This window comes from Telmatherina bonti, assembly GCF_933228915.1.
Source record: "Telmatherina bonti genome assembly, chromosome: 14".
In the NCBI taxonomy this organism is placed as follows: Eukaryota; Metazoa; Chordata; class Actinopteri; order Atheriniformes; family Telmatherinidae; genus Telmatherina; species Telmatherina bonti.
This window is the reverse complement of record NC_136612.1, coordinates 7,246,455-7,264,167: the sequence shown is the minus strand read 5'-3', so window position 1 is coordinate 7,264,167 and position 17,713 is coordinate 7,246,455. Positions and strand designations below refer to the sequence as shown.

The window sequence follows — 17,713 nt, the reverse complement described above, 5'->3', positions numbered from 1 at the left end:
CAGGATTGAACAACGCCTTGAAACTCAGCGTCCCAGACTTGTTCGATGACACAGTGACATCTATTGTGTGCATTTCTAGAGCCACTGCTACCCAGCAGCGTCCCGAGGCTGAAAAAACCGACACTATACTACTATTACATCCAGGATGCGACGCGACGTTTCGCTTCACGGTGTAATAAGGAACTGGCTGTTTTGAACATAAAACATCGCTGATTCAGCAAAGAAACACAAGAAGATTAAAAGAGAGAAAGAGACAAATCATGAGTCATCGTAAGATGGTCTTCTGCTGCCAGGAGAGAGCTAACAGGTCAGGTAGGATGCAGGATGAAACAGCCTGGTTAGCATGTGGTCTGAATAGTGATGCTACGTTGATATTTAGCACTGTTTACGCTGAGGTGATGTTGTTTACTCTGCTAAACCTCGTCGGTCAGTCGAGATGAGGGATACGAAGAGGTCAGGTGGTCAAGATTGTGTAATTAACACGATCATTAGCTTCAGTTCAACCAAATTATGGTGATCCAGCTAAAATAAATCAACATTAGCTCTATGTTTCCGTACAAATGCGTTCATCAGATTAATGCTAATCAAGCAGACGAATGATTCGCCGCTGTAGCGGTTAACACGCGTGTTCTCCTCACTGTGAAAGAAAGTTTCTTCTATCAAGAAAGCATGAGGTGATACCGGCAACCAGGAAGGTAGAGACAAAGTACAGTCCGTCTTTTAGACACATGCCTAGCGCGTCGATGGCCAACAGGACATTTGTAGACGCATCTGGAAACCATTTCCCATCCGATCTAGTAACTGCAGGATCTCCTAAAAGACAATTTACAACATATTAAACGTTCGTTTGTTAAACCCATAAAGAACCACTGGAATGATGCGTTTTCAGCAGTCAGAGCTTGGATTGAGTTTGCTTTTGTTTGTGTCATTCCCGCATTCATGCACACATTCATACAGCCCTTCTGTTCCATGTCCATGTTTTCTGTCATTCCCACACTTACACACAAGTTTTAACCAGGCCATCTGATCAAATAGTGGCTGTAGATTAAATACAAAACACCAAAAACCCAAAAACCAAAAAAACCAAGCCAGATAGTCACGCTATTGTAAGAGGATGACTACATGAGTTTTCATCTGCGCTTCATTGAGGGGGAGACAAGTCCCAAAGCAGATAACAGCTCTGACTTTGTGTGTGTTTCAGTTTTACATTAATGTCTCAGAAATGCTGAATAAGGCAGTAGAAGACAGCTGTTTCAGAGTGGTGAGTTAGCCCCAATGAGAGGGTTAACGTAGTAAACCTTACAAACTCCAGCTGCAGGGAAGTTGGAACGTTGGGTAAAACGGAAATAAAAACAGAATACAGCGACTTACAAGTCTTTTTTAACCTTTATTCAACTGAGTAAATCACAGAGACAAGATGTTTATTTAACTCAAAAGAGTTGAGAAAAGCGTTGCTAGGGGCGCCTCATTCCTACCTGTTTTAGTAGGAAACAGGCGGGTGCCATGATTGGGTATAAAAGGAGCATCACCCAAAGTTCTCAGTCAGTCACAAGCAAGGAAGAGGCGAGGTTCACCAGTTTGTGAACAACTGTGTGAGAAAATAATCCAACAGTTTAAGAACAATGTTTTCTTTTTGCAGGAATTTAGTTATTTTATCATCTACAGTCCATAAAATCATCAAAATATTCAGAGAATCTGGAGGAATCTCTGTATGTAGGCGACAAAGTCAAAAAAACAATACTGAATGTCCATGACCTTCGACCCCTAAATAGGTGCTGCATTAAAACAACAGAACTGTGTAAAGGATATCACCACGTGGGCCGAGGAAGACTTCAGAAAACCTTCGTCAGTTAACACAGTTCGTCGCTGTGGTTACAAGTTAAAGCTCTACCATAGAAAAGCCAAATGCAGATATCACCAGCGCCCAGAAACACCACCAGCCTCTGCTCATTTTAATGGAAAACAGCGAGCCAGGTGGCACAAGGTCGTCTTTGCTTGGAGAATTTACTGCACACAGTTTCCATAAACTGGTGTGTTGCAAGTCTGAAACATCTAAAACCTGCAGAGCAGCTGGAGACGCAGGAACCAGGACATATATATATATATATATAAATGTAAATATATATATAAATGTAAATATTAGTGAGAAGGGTTAAAACAAGCCGGCGGCTGCACGGCAGGTGGGCATGTGAGAGCACCGTGAAGGACGGATGGGCACCCGGCACCAGTCCATCACTGATAGGCAGCTATGTGATCGGAACACGTCTGTTTATTTTTATCCAATCCGTCGTGTATTCAGGCGTGATCAGGTGTTAGCAGAGTACTTCAGACACACATGATGAAACATTAACTCTGCATTCAGATGTAAACTTCTCAGACATCATATAAAACCACTTCCATCCGTCCAGTTTCCCATTTTCCTAACCGCTGTCTCCAGTTCAGGGTTGCAGGAAGCTGTAGTCTGTCGCAGCAGTCGTTGGCCGCCAGTCCATCACAGAACCTAAAACCAGCAGTTTTTTGTACTGCACTAATACGAACCCTAACACACACACACACGCGTGTGTGTGCTCAGACATGCCTCTGTGGCAGAAGCAGGTTGTATGTGTGCGTGTCTTTGTTTGATCATGAAACCGCCTTTATTCCTTCAACACCAACATTTTCATTCATTTCTTGGTTTTTTCAGTCAACCTGCAACATGGTGCTCATGATGCAGAGTGTTTTTCCAGCAGCTAACATGCTCCTGGACATCCTTTAGCTGCCGGTCCTGCTTGTGATGCAGGTTAGCTTCTCAAACGTGGAGCTCTGCCGCACATTGTCATGTTTTATTTAAAGCACTTCCTTTTGAAAGCACACAAGTTGCATTTGCTAAAAGAACTCTGATTATTTAACAGCTTGTGCTGATCAACATGGTCTTTGCTGCCGTTTGAAGGAAAGGAAAAGCAGAAGAGACTTATGCAGCTCCTCCTAGTAATGGTGGGTGGCATGACAGGGGGGTCTTCAAGGAAAGTAGGTTGGGAACCACCAGTGGTGTACTGGCCCCTCAACAAGTGGGTATACTTCTAAATCTGTTGTTTTGAAAACAGAAAAAGCTCAGAAAACGCTGTTTCAGGAAAAAGTTGCTCATTGTCACATAATTTCTGTTTCAGAGAGGAAGAGTGATGAAATGACTAAACCAGTACTGGCACACAGACTGCAGAGAGACAGGCTCATAGACATATATACATATATCTGCATTATGTCTATGTTCAGGCTAAAGTTAACGTAGCTGATGGCTAACTGCACCAGTGTAGCATACTGGTAACCTTAGCTGAGCTGCTGGGAGACGTAGCTACATGTGTAGGATGCTTGCAGTAAAAGCAGCATCACAGGGGGTGTTAGAAGAGGGTCTACTCCGTACAGCCATGTATACCCTGAACTACACCACTGGGAACCACTGGGAACCACTAGGAACCACTGGGAACCACTGGGAACCACTAGGAACCACTGGGAACCACTGGGAACCACTAGGAACCACTGGGAACCACTAGGAACCACTGGGAACCACTGGGAACCACTAGGAACCACTAGGAACCACTGGGAACCACTGGGAACCACTAGGAACCACTGGGAACCACTGGGAACCACTAGGAACCACTGGGAACCACTAGGAACCACTGGGAACCACTGGGAACCACTAGGAACCACTGGGAACCACTGGGAACCACTGGGAACCACTAGGAACCACTGGGAACCACTAGGAACCACTGGGAACCACTAGGAACCACTGGGAACCACTAGGAACCACTGGGAACCACTGGGAACCACTGGGAACCACTGGGAACCACTAGGAACCACTGGGAACCACTAGGAACCACTGGGAACCACTAGGAACCACTGGGAACCACTGGGAACCACTGGGAACCACTGGGAACCACTAGGAACCACTGGGAACCACTGGGAACCACTAGGAACCACTGGGAACCACTAGGAACCACTAGGAACCACTGGGAACCACTAGGAACCACTAGGAACCACTGGGAACCACTAGGAACCACTGGGAACCACTAGGAACCACTGGGAACCACTAGGAACCACTGGGAACCACTAGGAACCACTGGGAAACACTGGGAACCAGTGGGAACCACTAGGAACCACTGGGAACCAGTGGGAACCACTGGGAACCACTAGGAACCACTGGGAACCACTGGGAAACACTGGGAACCAGTGGGAACCACTGGGAAACACTGGGAACCACTGGGAACCAGTGGGAACCACTGGGAAACACTGGGAACCACTGGGAAACACTGGGAAACACTGGGAACCAGTGGGAACCACTGGGAAACACTGGGAACCAGTGGGAAACACTGGGAACCACTGGGAACCACTAGGAACCACTGGGAACCAGTGGGAACCAGTGGGAAACACTGGGAACCACTGGGAACCACTGGGAACCACTAGGAACCACTGGGAACCACTGGGAACCACTGGGAAACACTGGGAACCAGTGGGAACCACTGGGAACCACTAGGAACCACTGGGAAACACTGGGAACCAGTTGGAACCACTGGGAACCACTAGGAACCACTGGGAAACACTAGGAACCACTGGGAACCACTGGGAACCACTAGGAACCACTGGGAAACACTGGGAAACACTGGGAACCACTGGGAACCACTAGGAACCACTGGGAACCACTGGGAACCACTGGTTGGGAACGCACGCCGTCTCTCAGCTGACAGCAGTTGGGATCGGCTGCAGCCCCCCTGCCGCTCTGGAATCAGCCGGAACATGAACAGACATGCAGACCAGCTTCCATTTTAAGGCGTACTTCACACGTAGTCGTTCATTCAGACTCGGTTCAGGTTGCCGGTGGAGTTTAGTTTCCCACAGCAGACGGGAAACACACCTGTCGTTTGCAGAGACTCCTTTACTAAATGTAACCTGTGTGCTTGTAAAAGGATCCCTCTCATGTTCACCAAACCCACAACATGCCACGTGATACGATGAAAAAGGCCGAAGCAGGACACAGAACTGGCAGCGGTACACACACATCTCTGTGTGACAGGAGTGTGAATGTGTGTGTTCATTGTGTCCACCTCCGCCATGCTGTCGCCAGCCTGGGGACAGATGTCACAGTGTTGTCCTGCAGTTGTTGTTGTTTTGATGCTGTTCTGTTATTGTCTCCTTCTCCAGGTTTGTGCGTTCATGCTTGTGTACGTTGTTGGTCTGTGTTACACTGTCATCTTTTTGTTTGTCTGTTTCTCTGTTTCTTTTCTGTGTACATCCGTCCTGTCTGTCTGTGTTTCGTGTAGCTGTCTTTCCGTCCTCCTGCTCCTCCTCTTCCTCCTCCTTCTCCTCTTCTCACCCAGTCTCTTCTCACTCTGGTACTTACAGATAGGGTTAAGGGCGCCAACAATCAGCTTTTCTCTGTATGATGTTTTGGAGAAACCCCTGCAAAGCAACTTGGCATTTTCAGATTCTTTAGTTGAGATTTCAGTCCAGATTTTATTATAAACCAAAACCTAAAAGCAAATTTTGCTCAATTAGTTTGATGCAGTCAATCGGATGCAGTAAAAGGGCATAAAATGAAGGGAGAGATGAGGATGGTGAAACCTTTTTGCTTCAGGACGGGTGCCAGAGTGACAGCGGCTGACTTGCACCGTTAGTGTCTGGTTGTTTGGTCTCCTCTGATCCTTCCTTTGGGACTAAGCTCAGTCGGTTTTTACATCCCAGCCAACAGAGACACTCTTTCATTTGTTTGGGGAGCAATTCTGTGGACATGACTGAAAATCGTGGCTGTCAAATCTCCCAGTAATCGTTAGTTTGATCTAATGTGACTTGCTGTTGGGCTCGGATGGAACGCTGACTGCTGTCATGCTTAGATGGTTAGTTAATGAGACAAATTACAGTTTTATTTCAGGATCAGCCCAGTCACCAGCTAAACTCACTCCTGAAAACTGGCCTTATGGATTTTTAATATCAAAAGTGTCCAACACCAAGGCCAGCGACGATGTGTGAGACAAAAACAAACACAAAAAGTATCAAAGGACAACTTAAGCCTGGAAAATGGCAGCCTGTTTTCTGGTGACTCGGTCATGCGGGACTCAAACAATCAGGTAGGTTTACCAGACAAGCAGCAGGGAGAAAGAAACACAGACAACACGCATGTCCTGCAGCCATAGCCCGGTAAGTATTGAGAAGACCTTTAAGAGCTGTGGTGACTCCACATGGTCTTTGCCACGAATCCTCTAACGGATCAGTCCTGGCAGAAAAGCCTTTGCATTCGTTATTCGTTCCATTGTTTTACTACCTTTCAACATTTGCAGCTTGTCACGTTTTACGGCAGGATCATGTTCACATGCAAAATTTTTACCAGATTTTGCGTCTGAGCGCCAACGGGGCTCTTAAAAAATCTGCTTCCCATCCTGTTTGCCCCACCCTGCTGGCATAAATACAGACTGTGTAGCCGTTGAACGAGGTTAATGTAAGAACCGGATCTCACTGCTGAGATTAATGCAATCCAACAGTGACTTTGGTTTTTTATGCCACCGTTGCTACTGAGACCGCAGGACCATTGTTGGACCCCATTAAAGCATCTCTCAAGCCCTCTAAATAAATTGTGACTGTGAGTTTTGAATGAAACCTCTTTTGAGTTTTGGTATTTCTCTGATCGGGGCATCGTGGGGTGGCAGTGCCCCTCGACAAGCTGCTGCAGGTTGGCCATGATCCTGCTGGTTTTAGTAGTACCTCCCTAAATCCACGTGACAAATATCAATGTGTTACTTTAGCTGCTCAATTCTTTCTAAATTTATATGGTTGAACAGACAGTGGAGCTTTCAGACAAACAGGTACAGGGTGAATATACAGACCAGTGGGGGGAATTCCATACGGACATACAGTATTAATCTGTCCTCAACTTAAATCCCAAAAAAAATGTCCAAACACAAGCTCCACTGCCTGTTTTCCTGCACTGCATTTGTCCACTTGACTCCAGGTACGTCTACAGCCCAAAGCTAGCTTCGAGTCTGAAAATACAATGTAGATTTACGCAGCAGAGACCCTTCAGCGGGCTCACACACTTACATGACTGGCTTGTCAGAACATTAGCCACTGGACTAATGAGACCGTGCAAACTTACAAAATGTTCTTCCAAAGAAATGACATGTGATGTGCTGGGACGGAAGCAGTTAGACGGTTCAGAGCAGCCATTGTAACACATAGTTTACATCACGTGATCTTAGACTGCAGCTGTTGTTAGTGCATTTATCTGAATCTGGCCAAGCATGTTCAGCTAGGCCAGGTGTTAGCAGCAGCCAGCCGATGAAGGCAGGTCAGCCCAAGTTAAAGCCAGACGTGTCTGCCGTGCTGCAGCATCACTCCAACAACCTTGTGCCAAATGAAAAGACTTCTCTGCAGTGATGTAAGCTGTCTCCTCCTATCCTCAGTCATGATGAACTGTAACAAGCCTGAAGCCCAACTCTTCAGTACATGGAACGTTTTTGCAATTTCAGGCTCCTTGTAGATGTGCTTCAGAATATCCTGGTATCATTTCCTCCATACCTGACGTACCAGCTCTTTCCAGTTTCTGGGATTTTCACCCGTTAGCATGCTGATCTGGCTCCAGTTCCAGCTTTGATTTTTAGTGTCTTTTAGCCAAAAACATTAATCAGGATATGTAAAACAGAATGCTGTTAGCTGAGGACCTTGGATATTCCAGGGGACATGCCAGACCACAAAGGTTTGCTCAACAACACTTCAGATTGTCTCCAAGTTATTTAAAGCCCTGCCCAAACCCACCATCAGACACAAAGACTTGCGGTCACTCCTTTTAGTCTTTTATTTTTCTACAACCAGCCACCAGCTTTACGCCAAACATCAAGCTGCTATCAACAAATTATTCATGCTAGGGTACCCTTAAGTCCTGTTTCCACCAAGGAATCCAGCTCTGGAAGGGATTGCGGTTTGGTTCAGTAAAGTGTGTTCTCAGATTCGGGGTATAAGCCAGCTAGCATGAGCTACATAACAGCCATAATGGTCATAGCTGTGCCTTCATTCTACTGTAATGAACATGCCACAGAAACATAGAATGAGAATTGAAAATGTGTGTTCTTTCCTCCTGCATGAGGCTTCAAAAGACAACAAAAATCCACTGTCTTTAAACATGGAGCTGTTCTTACTACCCTTTATGATCACTCACACTGGAATCTTTCCACCAATCAATGAGCTGCAGTAATATCGGGACCCCAAAGTAAGAGTCCCAGTGTGACAGCTAACTGGATATTCTGGCACATTTCCCATTTTTCTTCCCAACTTTTGTAGGAAATACAAAACAAAAGCCTGAAAAACTGTACCAAGCCAGACCCCCCTGGTGGAAACAGGACTGAATTAGGTTGATTAGATTGGTCATTTTATAAAGTCAGATACGTAGTTTTTACATTTTATTTGTATTCTAAGATAATAATCATAAGAATGCTCAAGTGATTATAAAGCACAGGCAAAAAAAAAAGAAGAAATGAAGATTTGTTGTAATAGGTTGTCTTTGGCCACAGAAATCTGTTAAATGGCCATAAAAGTAACCGTTGCCTTGTAAAAAGAATGTATTTTAGGTTATATTGTTTTAAGTACTAGTTTTTTTGTTTTAAAACCCCATCAGAATGAAAGATGTTTATGAAATAAAATAACATTCCAACAACATTCTTCTCCTCGTTAAATAATAAATAAATATAGCATATTAACTATGATTTTGTTATTCAGTTTCATCATTCACTGTTCTGTTGGAAATATTCCATTTCCAGGTCTGCCTTTGCAGTCTGGCGCTTCATACAGTTTCTTTGCACATGTCTGACATGCAGACTGAGCAAAAACATGGTTGGCATTAAACAGGATTATAAATATTTAAATATGCAAAAGGGAGATGGGCGGTCATGCCACGTACACCCTGCGACGCCCCTCAGTCATCACTTGTTGCCAGCTGATGGTCATAGCAAACTCCTCTGTAGGGATGAGGGGCTGTAGTTGTCGCCCCAAACTTTCTGTTTGGCTATGAAATACATAAACCCTTTTGCAGCAAGTCTACTGCAATACATAAATATAAACTATAGACTGTGGGAAGCTATATCTAGATTATTTTGTTACCAGGCCATATGGCTAGCACCAACAGACCATATGTTGGTCTTGATCACACGTATTGAAAAAGAAAACGGTTTGAAGTTCAGCACTTTGTTGCTCCATTCAACCAGCTCTCCTTAAATTCTTATCAGGATTCTGCTGCTTTTTAACAATAAACTTGATAATAATATCTGGTCCAACCTGGAAATGTTTTATGGACCATGTTTCCCCAATGCTGTTTCAACAGGAGCGTTATTATTCATACTTAGTTAATATTACTGATTCAGTAGGAAATTTTGAAAAAAAAACCATTGAAAAACAAGTTTTTTCAGCTTGGTTAGTCTGCACACTCTTAGTTCATCCACTGTTACTCATTTTACTTAATACCCCTTAACTCTTGCTCCCTTCTCCTCACCCTACCCCCTTCTCCACCATTTTTTCCCTTTCCATTCTAACAATGGTGTGTCCATCCCATCTTCAGGCTATCCTCCTCAGTCTCTCTCCCTGCGTTGTGTTACTAAAGTATGACCAGAGGAGGTATGTAAAACAAGCCACAACACTGCTGGAACTCTATGCTTCTACTCTGAGCTTAGCTTCTTGCTTCGCTTTAAAAACAGTCAAAAGCAGTGAAAGCACAGAACTGATCTGCCGCCAGGAAAAAACTCCGGTCCTCGCTGTCCTGCAGGTTTTAGATGTTTCCTGCTTCAACAGACCCGATTACTGGGCCGTGTTGCAGAACAAGACAAAAAAAACTGCAGGATCTGTTTAATTTGACTCCGGTGTGCTGGACCAGGAAACCGGAGGACTGGAGTACGAGAGTCCTGACTAATCAGCTGTAGAAGTGATCCCCAACCGTTGTCCTCAAGGCCCACTAACCCACAGATTTCAGCTGTTTCCTTGCTGCAACACACCTGATTAAAACAAATGGATCACTGACAAGCTCTGTGCAAGTCTGCAAGCGAAACATTAATGTCAGTCAGATGTGGTGAAACAAAATGTCCAAAGATTACGAGGACGTTGGGCCTTGAGGTGGGGATCGCTGAGCTATCATTTTAAAACCACTGACAACATGCTATTGGTAGTAAAAGTCATCCTGATAAGTTAATATAATTAGTCTATTTGTTCTGTTTGTTTAAAAACCATCATGGTGTTGTGGCTGATCAGTGTATGCAACGCAGAAGAACTCACCAGATCTTTTGTTATCAGTCATCTTTGACCATAGCATTCATAAACTGCCAACTGCATCCATGAGCTATCGAAAACTATTCATAATAGTGACAGGTATAAGGTATTTTTACTCGTATGTCAGACACCTAGCTAAAGAGGAAACTGTAGAAACCGCATAAATCCTACATGGAAGCTTGGCAGTGGACTTGACTAAGAGGTAATGGTGCATATGGCTGCTCTTTTGGCAGAGGCTGGGTGCTATGCTAATGCATGCCAAAGTAAAAAGATATTTATTTACTTTACTAGTTATTCTGACCAATCAAAGCACTTTTACATGGCAAGTTGCATTCATCCATCCAAGTACAGGTTCATACAGCACTTCTGAGGAGTTATCCATGAAGGGTTTTCTTCCATCACACACATTTAATCCCCAGTGAGTACGTTGAAGGCAACATGGCGATCAGTGTCTCTACCAAGGATACCTCGCCATGTTATTTGGAAGCTTGGATCAAAGTGCCAGTCTTCCAACCAACAGATGACTGCCCTTCCCCTGTGCCACATCATTTACCCTCACATCGACTTCCTGTGAGATAACAAGCAAATCTACGCTGTAGGTGTCATGAACTATGAGTGCTAACACATACTTGTTATTTAACGGTTTAGGCACCAAAGATGCAAAATTGCAACAAGCACAGGCATGTCTCCGGAAAGACTGCTTAAACCTACAACCTGTTTATCACTAGATGGTTGACATGTGCCTCTCCAGTGTAACAGGCAAGATGAGGGGACGCTCATAAAAACTGATGTGGAGCGGACAACTGAGAAAACATGTAACATATCTAAACTCCTTCTGGAGGGGAATATTTACCTTCTGGATGACAAAAGGTCATCTATGAACAGTGAAAGTGAAGCTTCATAACAGTGCACCTGTCCATAACAATAACGTACCTAAAGCACATGATGAGAACTCCCAGGCTTTACATAATCGAGGACAAGGCAGCCGAGGTGGAAAACGTGGCACTATAATTCTGTGGGAGCAGCAGAAGTCTCCATGACGATGCCTAGGTGTGTTTTAAACATGAAGTTCATCAGAGGTGAATTAGACAGTTTGAAGAGACTACTGGGCATTTTGGAATTCAAGATCCCTGGGAGCTTGAGGGTCCTACGAAGTATCTTAGCTGTTCCTAGGACTGCGCTCTTCTAGGTGGAAATGTCTGATGTTTCACCAGGTATCTGTTGGAGCTACTTCTCCAGCGTGGCGGAAACAGCCCCCAGTTCTTCAATGACTACGGGCTCCAGACCTTCTCCAGTTCTTCCTTGAGGTCTTGGTACTTCTCCAGTTGCTCCTTTTTCCTGATATTTCCATCATTGGGGATGGATCCATCGATCACTACGGCTTTCATCTGCTGCTTCTCCATGATCACTATGTCCGCTTGGTTGGCCACCACCATTTTATCTGTCTGGATCTGGAAGTCCCAGAGGATCTTAGCCCTCTCATTCTCCACCACCTTGGGGGGAGTTTCCCACTGGGACTTAGGGGTCTCCAGTCCATATTCTGCGCAGATCTTCCTGTACACTATGCCAGCTACTTGGTTATGGCGCTCCATGTATTCTTTGACAGCCAGTATCTTGCACCCTGCTGTGAGGTGCTGGATTGTTTCAGGGCTTTCTTTGCACAGTTTACACCTGGAACCTGCCTGATGTGGTAGATCTGAGCCTCGATGGCCCTGGTACTCAAGGCTTGCTCTTGTGCTGCCATGATTGGTGCCTCTGTGCTGTCCATCAGTCAAGCCCTCTCAAGCCTTTAGCAGGACTTGTTCATATGCACCACCTCGATTGTCTCTTGGTATGGTCATGGCTGGTCTAAAACTCTGCTAATGTGTGCTGGGACTGAATCATAGAGGTCCTGCTAGTTACCATGGAGATGAAGCTCCTCCTGGTTACCATGGAGATGAAGCTCCTGCTAGTTTCCATGCAGATGAAGGGGTTGTACAGTGAAGTATTCGGTCTTCCTATCACATATTATCTTGGGCTTCTCATCTTTCTGGACCCTCATGGTGGTTTTTAGGTGAATTAAGGGATAATCCCCCAGTTCTCTGGACTCTGATGGAGGTATCCATAAGAAGATGGCTCATGGTTTCCAGAGATATTTACATGTTCAGTACTTCTATTAAATTATCTTGGTTCACTGCTTTATCTCATACTGCGGCACATCTCATCAGACATTACTTAACTCACTGGGTGAACTGGGCTTTCTTCTGGTTTTCACTGAAGGAAACGGGTTTATTTTAGGACCACTGGGGGACCAGTTGCATGTTCTACCTTGTTCTGGGGATATTTACTCTAGCATAGTAACACAAATCTTGATTGTGTACTTCTGTAGTAATCTCACATGCTGAAACTTTCTTTTGAGACCCTCGTCACACATCCAGGCCATTTAGTTGTGAAAATAAAATGTGTAACTTTAGACGGGAGGCAGAAAAACAGGCCTCTTCAAGAAGAAGTTCAGGAAGGTTGTGTGGTGCTGCTGATTAGACCAAGACCAAGGCCTTGTCCACACGTAGCAGGTATCTGACAAAACCAAAGTATTTGTCTCCGATTTGGCCTGTCATCCACATGAAACTCAGATTTATGCATTCTTTTAAAAAAAACTCCAACCAAAGTGAAGATGTGTGAATACTCCGTTTGCACGTCTGCGTGTGGACATGTATAACCGGGGTTTAAGGTTTAGAAACGTCACCGTCTGCAACAGAACATACCATGACGTCACATGTGAGACCTTTGTTTCCGACAGCGTGGACGTCCTCAGAACTGTTATCCATCGTCCAGGCGCTTTGTGCAGAGGTGAATGAAGTAGAAGTAAAAATAAAGTAGAAGTCCTGCCATGTTTTTGGATTTAGAACAGGTGTTTTCACTAACAGGCCCATCTAGCTGCAGTGAAACTGAGCTGATTATATTCACCTGGTTTAGTGACTGGTTAGACAGGACTTCTACTTTCTAATTCTACTTTATACACCTCTGGCTTTGTGTGTGTTTTTACACTGCGGTCAGCACCGCTCCACATAGACGACCAAAGGCGAAGGACGAGATTAATGACAGTTATTTTTATCACGTTCGAGGCATGTTTCATGTTTTGTGGAAGTGGCGTGGTGAGATGGAAGGTTATTCTGATTGGACAGGATTAGCGCCGCCTGAAGGTTTAATTACCTGATGAATGTGCTTTACTATGCGGTTATGTGTGTTTGGATTTGTTTTTAAAAAACGAGGTCGTGTGGACTCTTTTTTCACTGACCGGAGGGGGGAAGACATTCAAAAACTTGTCTACGTGTGGACATGGTCTGAAGGGAGTCCCAGTATTGTAAAAATGTAGAGAAGCGGGAAGTTTGAGCTTCTTTTCAGCTCCAACACGAGGCGTTCCCGGGTGGAGTTAAGGTTCCTGTGCCTGCATCTCAGCTGGTTACCAAAGCAGAGCTGCTTTGTTGTCTGTCACTCAATCATAACTGTTATTTCAATGTCAGGTATTTTCCTCCCAGAGTTCACCAGGATGCTTTGTTTTCTTGTAAAAATGACCACATTTCCCCCCCAGACCCCTTGAAAGGGGCTCAGCTTGTCACCTTTTCACAGCTTCTGAGTTTGCAGGTATGAACTAAGAGCTGATTTTCATAACCCACATTCCTGTTTTGTCCTGTCTCTGTCTGTGTTTGTCTGTCCATCTGTTTGTCCCTCCATCCATCTGTCTGTCCATCTTTTTCCAACTCTCTCCTTTGATCTGAAACGATTCTCTGGTTTTTGTTTGGATTGTTTTACTTTCCTTTACTGGTGCTTGTAACTGTACTGGTTGGTTTGTGTTTGCTGTATCTGATGCTGTCATTGCATAACGTCATGGTTTTCTCTCATCAACATGCCGTCCGCTCATACCTGCCGTGAATGACCGTCACCTTGCTCTAACCTCTGCTCTCTGACTTGTGCATGTCATGTAGCCACAGGTTATGAGAAGTCGCGCAGCCTGAATAACATCTCTGGGATGACGGTGGGGCCGCTGCGACTCACCCCCATCACCAATTCCACCTTTGAGCCCTTTGAGCCACCTGGCCTCAGACGATGCCACTCGCCTATTCCCTCCATCTTGTAGCTTCGCTAACAAAGATCAACAACAACCAAATCCAACTTTTTCTTTAGTTTTTCTTGAGAATGAAGCTCATCATCACAGCTGTTTTTCATCTTTCATCCCATCCCTCATCTTTTCCTCCTGATAAAGAAAAACAACCAAGCAGTAAAGTCCTTGTAGTCGCTGGGCCATATTTAAGATTTAATACCAGAAACAAGAAAACCTCGATGATTTATGTCAAATAGATGCTTTAGCTGACGTCTAAACTAGTCCGACATACACCAGCACGCCTGCCTTACTAACGGGGATAGATAGTAGGTTAGTTAGGACTCCTGTAGCTTCCCTGTTGCCGATTCTTGCTTGTATTTTGACTGCACTTGCACTTCTTTTACCCCGATAAAGTATAGCTATGAGTAAGAAACCTTTCAAAATATGGAGGCTCAGAACAATCACACTCACACACTAACATACCATCCCAGCATGGTTGGTTCAGACCCGCAAATAGACTTTTCTACCCTAACTGCACCACCTTAAAGAAGCCACCTTGGCCATAGATCTAAATGTTCTAGAAGTAGTCTGCAGGGAGACGAGGCGGAAAGAGATCACCATGGTAACGAGGTGATGAACGATGACACTCCCTGACAGCTTTTTATGTTTCTTCTTACTGAAAAAAAACTAAACGTTTCTTCGTTTTTACAGCTTGGAAACGGATGTTCAGGAGCTTTTAATGGAGGTCTTAGTCCAGTGGTTCCACACCTGGAGCCCTTCAGGAGATGTAAGATAAACCTGATGCTGGTGGTCCTTAATTATTCCCTAATAGAGCAATATCAGAAGAAAAACTCTTAACTTGAAATAAGACTGCTTTGCACATGTAATGTAAATGTAACTGTGACTAAAGCTTTGTTAACGTTCAGTTAAGTCGAATAAAAGCCGCGTTTATCCACCTCAGTGTTAAAAAGCAGAATCAGACGGTTTCACTAAGACAGAAGGTTAAACCCCGAGTCAAGACAAACATGAACCTGAACATGAAGGGGATGCCTTCGCAGGTAAGAGAGTGTCCGAGTGACACGTGCTGAGATTATTTCTGCTTTGATGAAATCAGCTCATTTAAATTAATTTAAGAAAATAAGAAGTTGGGAGCGTCAGAAGGGATGAGGGCAGAAAAGCTAGCAAATGCAATGCACATAATTTACTTTTCACACGAGAAACACAGAGAAATACACGTGGTCGTCCTACCACGGCCGTCAGGCAGCTGGATGGTAGGATCAGCTCCTCTCCTCAGTTCATCCTCCACCTGCTGTCCTCTCACCTGAGCTCTCATCGAAGACTGAGCTGTAAAACCAGGAAACGGGTTCGGTCAGGTCTAACGTTCCACTGCTGTCAGGATGTGGTTAGCTTAGCGGGGACAGACCTGGCTCTGTCCAACCAAAATACCAGCCAACATTCAGCCATCAGGTAAAACGTCGAACCAAATTCCAGTTTGTCCAGTTTGTCCAGTTTGTCCCAGTGCAGAGAGCAGCCAGGTTTCGCTCCTTGCTCCCGAAGCTAGGCGGCGCTGCCGGCAGCTGGAGTTACAGACATGTCACGGCCATGTGATGGAGGAACTGACTGTTTATGTGGGAAAGTTTCAGACGTTGCAGCTCAGCCTGAAGGTGAGAAGCTGGCTTTTCCTCAGGTCGGAGTTCATCCCACCATCATCACCGCCACCTACAGCGTAACTACTTGCACTGACCCCAGTGTGACTCAGCAGCCAATGGCAATATTTTTTAGTTTTGTCCCTTTTGGCTTCTCTTTCTTTCCCTGTTTTTGCCCTGAACCCATCCCCGCCCTCCCTCTTCTGTCCGTCCATCTTGTCTTTGTTTTCGGCTGCTGCTGCTGCTCAGTAGGAGGCACCATGAACGGCTACTGGAGCGACAGCCCATGGTAGAAGAGGAGCAGACGCCAAGCACCACAAAAGAAGAAGTGAGAGAGCGTGGAGACAAAAAAGGAATATAGAAATATGCAGTGTAGATGAGACATTGACAGTGGGACCAGCATCTACCTCTGTACTGAGATGCACAACAAACATCTTCCTTTTCTTAAAGAAGCTGATTTATTTGGATTGTTTGTTTGTTCGTTTTTATCTAAGTTAAATGTTTGTTTTTTTTCTCTGATTATTGTGCAGAAATGTTCTGGATTTGACTCGTTTGCTCTGAACTGTTGGTTGTGTTAATGCAGCTGGCCTCAGCAGACAGAATGAATACCTGTCTCATCGTCTTTCACCATGTTTCTGTCTGAACCATGTCCAGTTAGCGCGCTGAACCTCCTCCCAGTTGTATTTCCATCACGTCCTCGCCTGAAAGGGAAACTCCTCTGAGCCTTCTTGAAGGATCAGGAAGCAGTTCTTTTTCCCGTTCGGGGTGGAAGTCCAGCTGGGATCAGGTTCCAGTTGGGAGAACAAAGGTTGCAAAGCGGTGGAAGTTCTGGGATCTCCATCACTCTTCCATTTCTTACCCCTTCATCTCCTCACTGTCTACTCTGTCTTTTCCAGAGATCATTCATTGATTTTTTATTTAATATAAAACAAAAAAAAATGTAAAATATGTAAAGTTTGTGTTTTGTAAGAAGCTGCATGGGTTTCCTTTGCAAATGATAAGGGCACTCATGATCAATATTTATTATTTTCTATTGAGCTTAATGAATGTGTAAAGAACATTTAGACAAATAACAGAGTGTATGAATGTGTGTGTGTTTAGATGCATACACGTGCACTAGCATGCAAGCCAAAACAAACAAACAGCCTTTGTGTCTGTGTAGAAGATGTGGGATGAGCTGATGTTCTGCATGATGAAACACCACAGACCAGCGGCGGTACTGTACCGGGGACGGGGGGTTGGGGGGTTACGGGGGGTTGGGGGGTTACGGGGGGTTGGGGGGTTGGGGGGGGTTACGGGGGGGGGGGCTGACATGAGACAAGAGCAACTGTAGCCTCTGGTGCAGTTTTTCCTGCCAGTGGAGAAGCCGACGCTTTGCATCAGATTTATGCAACAACAAGCAGAAACTGTGAACTCATGAAAAACAAAGAAAATCCAGAATCTTCCATCGGTGTCGTGTTTCCTGTTGGGGGGGCACTGCTCTTCTCCAGCCCCCCTTCATCATCATCATCATCTCATACTCCATCTTTAAAGCGTTGCTGGTACTCAACGCAGCAGTGACGTTAACGTTCCGGTGGTCTCAGGGAAAACTGGTCTCATCAGACCTCTGGACCCGGAACAGACCTTCAGGATCCTTTAAACGTCAAACATGGCGGACTGATCCGGTCCTTCGAGCCATGTTGCATCAGTCCCGATCCAGGTCTTATTCCTGATGTGG

General features: G+C 44.9%; 1 protein-coding gene across 2 annotated transcripts in view; it reads left to right on the top strand.

Annotated features, from left to right (window-relative positions):
* Nucleotides 1-14,386, top strand: part of LOC306764918 (voltage-gated potassium channel KCNC1-like) — a gene marked incomplete at both ends in the record, with an annotated part of 53,664 nt that extends 39,278 nt beyond the window's left edge. For both annotated transcript variants that reach the window (XM_079252217.1, XM_079252216.1), the window contains one exon: nucleotides 14,235-14,386. In XM_079252217.1, the coding sequence (XP_079108343.1) occupies nucleotides 14,235-14,386 (152 nt within the window). The remainder of the gene's footprint in view (nucleotides 1-14,234) is intronic.
* Between the last annotated feature and the right edge of the window lie 3,327 nt (nucleotides 14,387-17,713).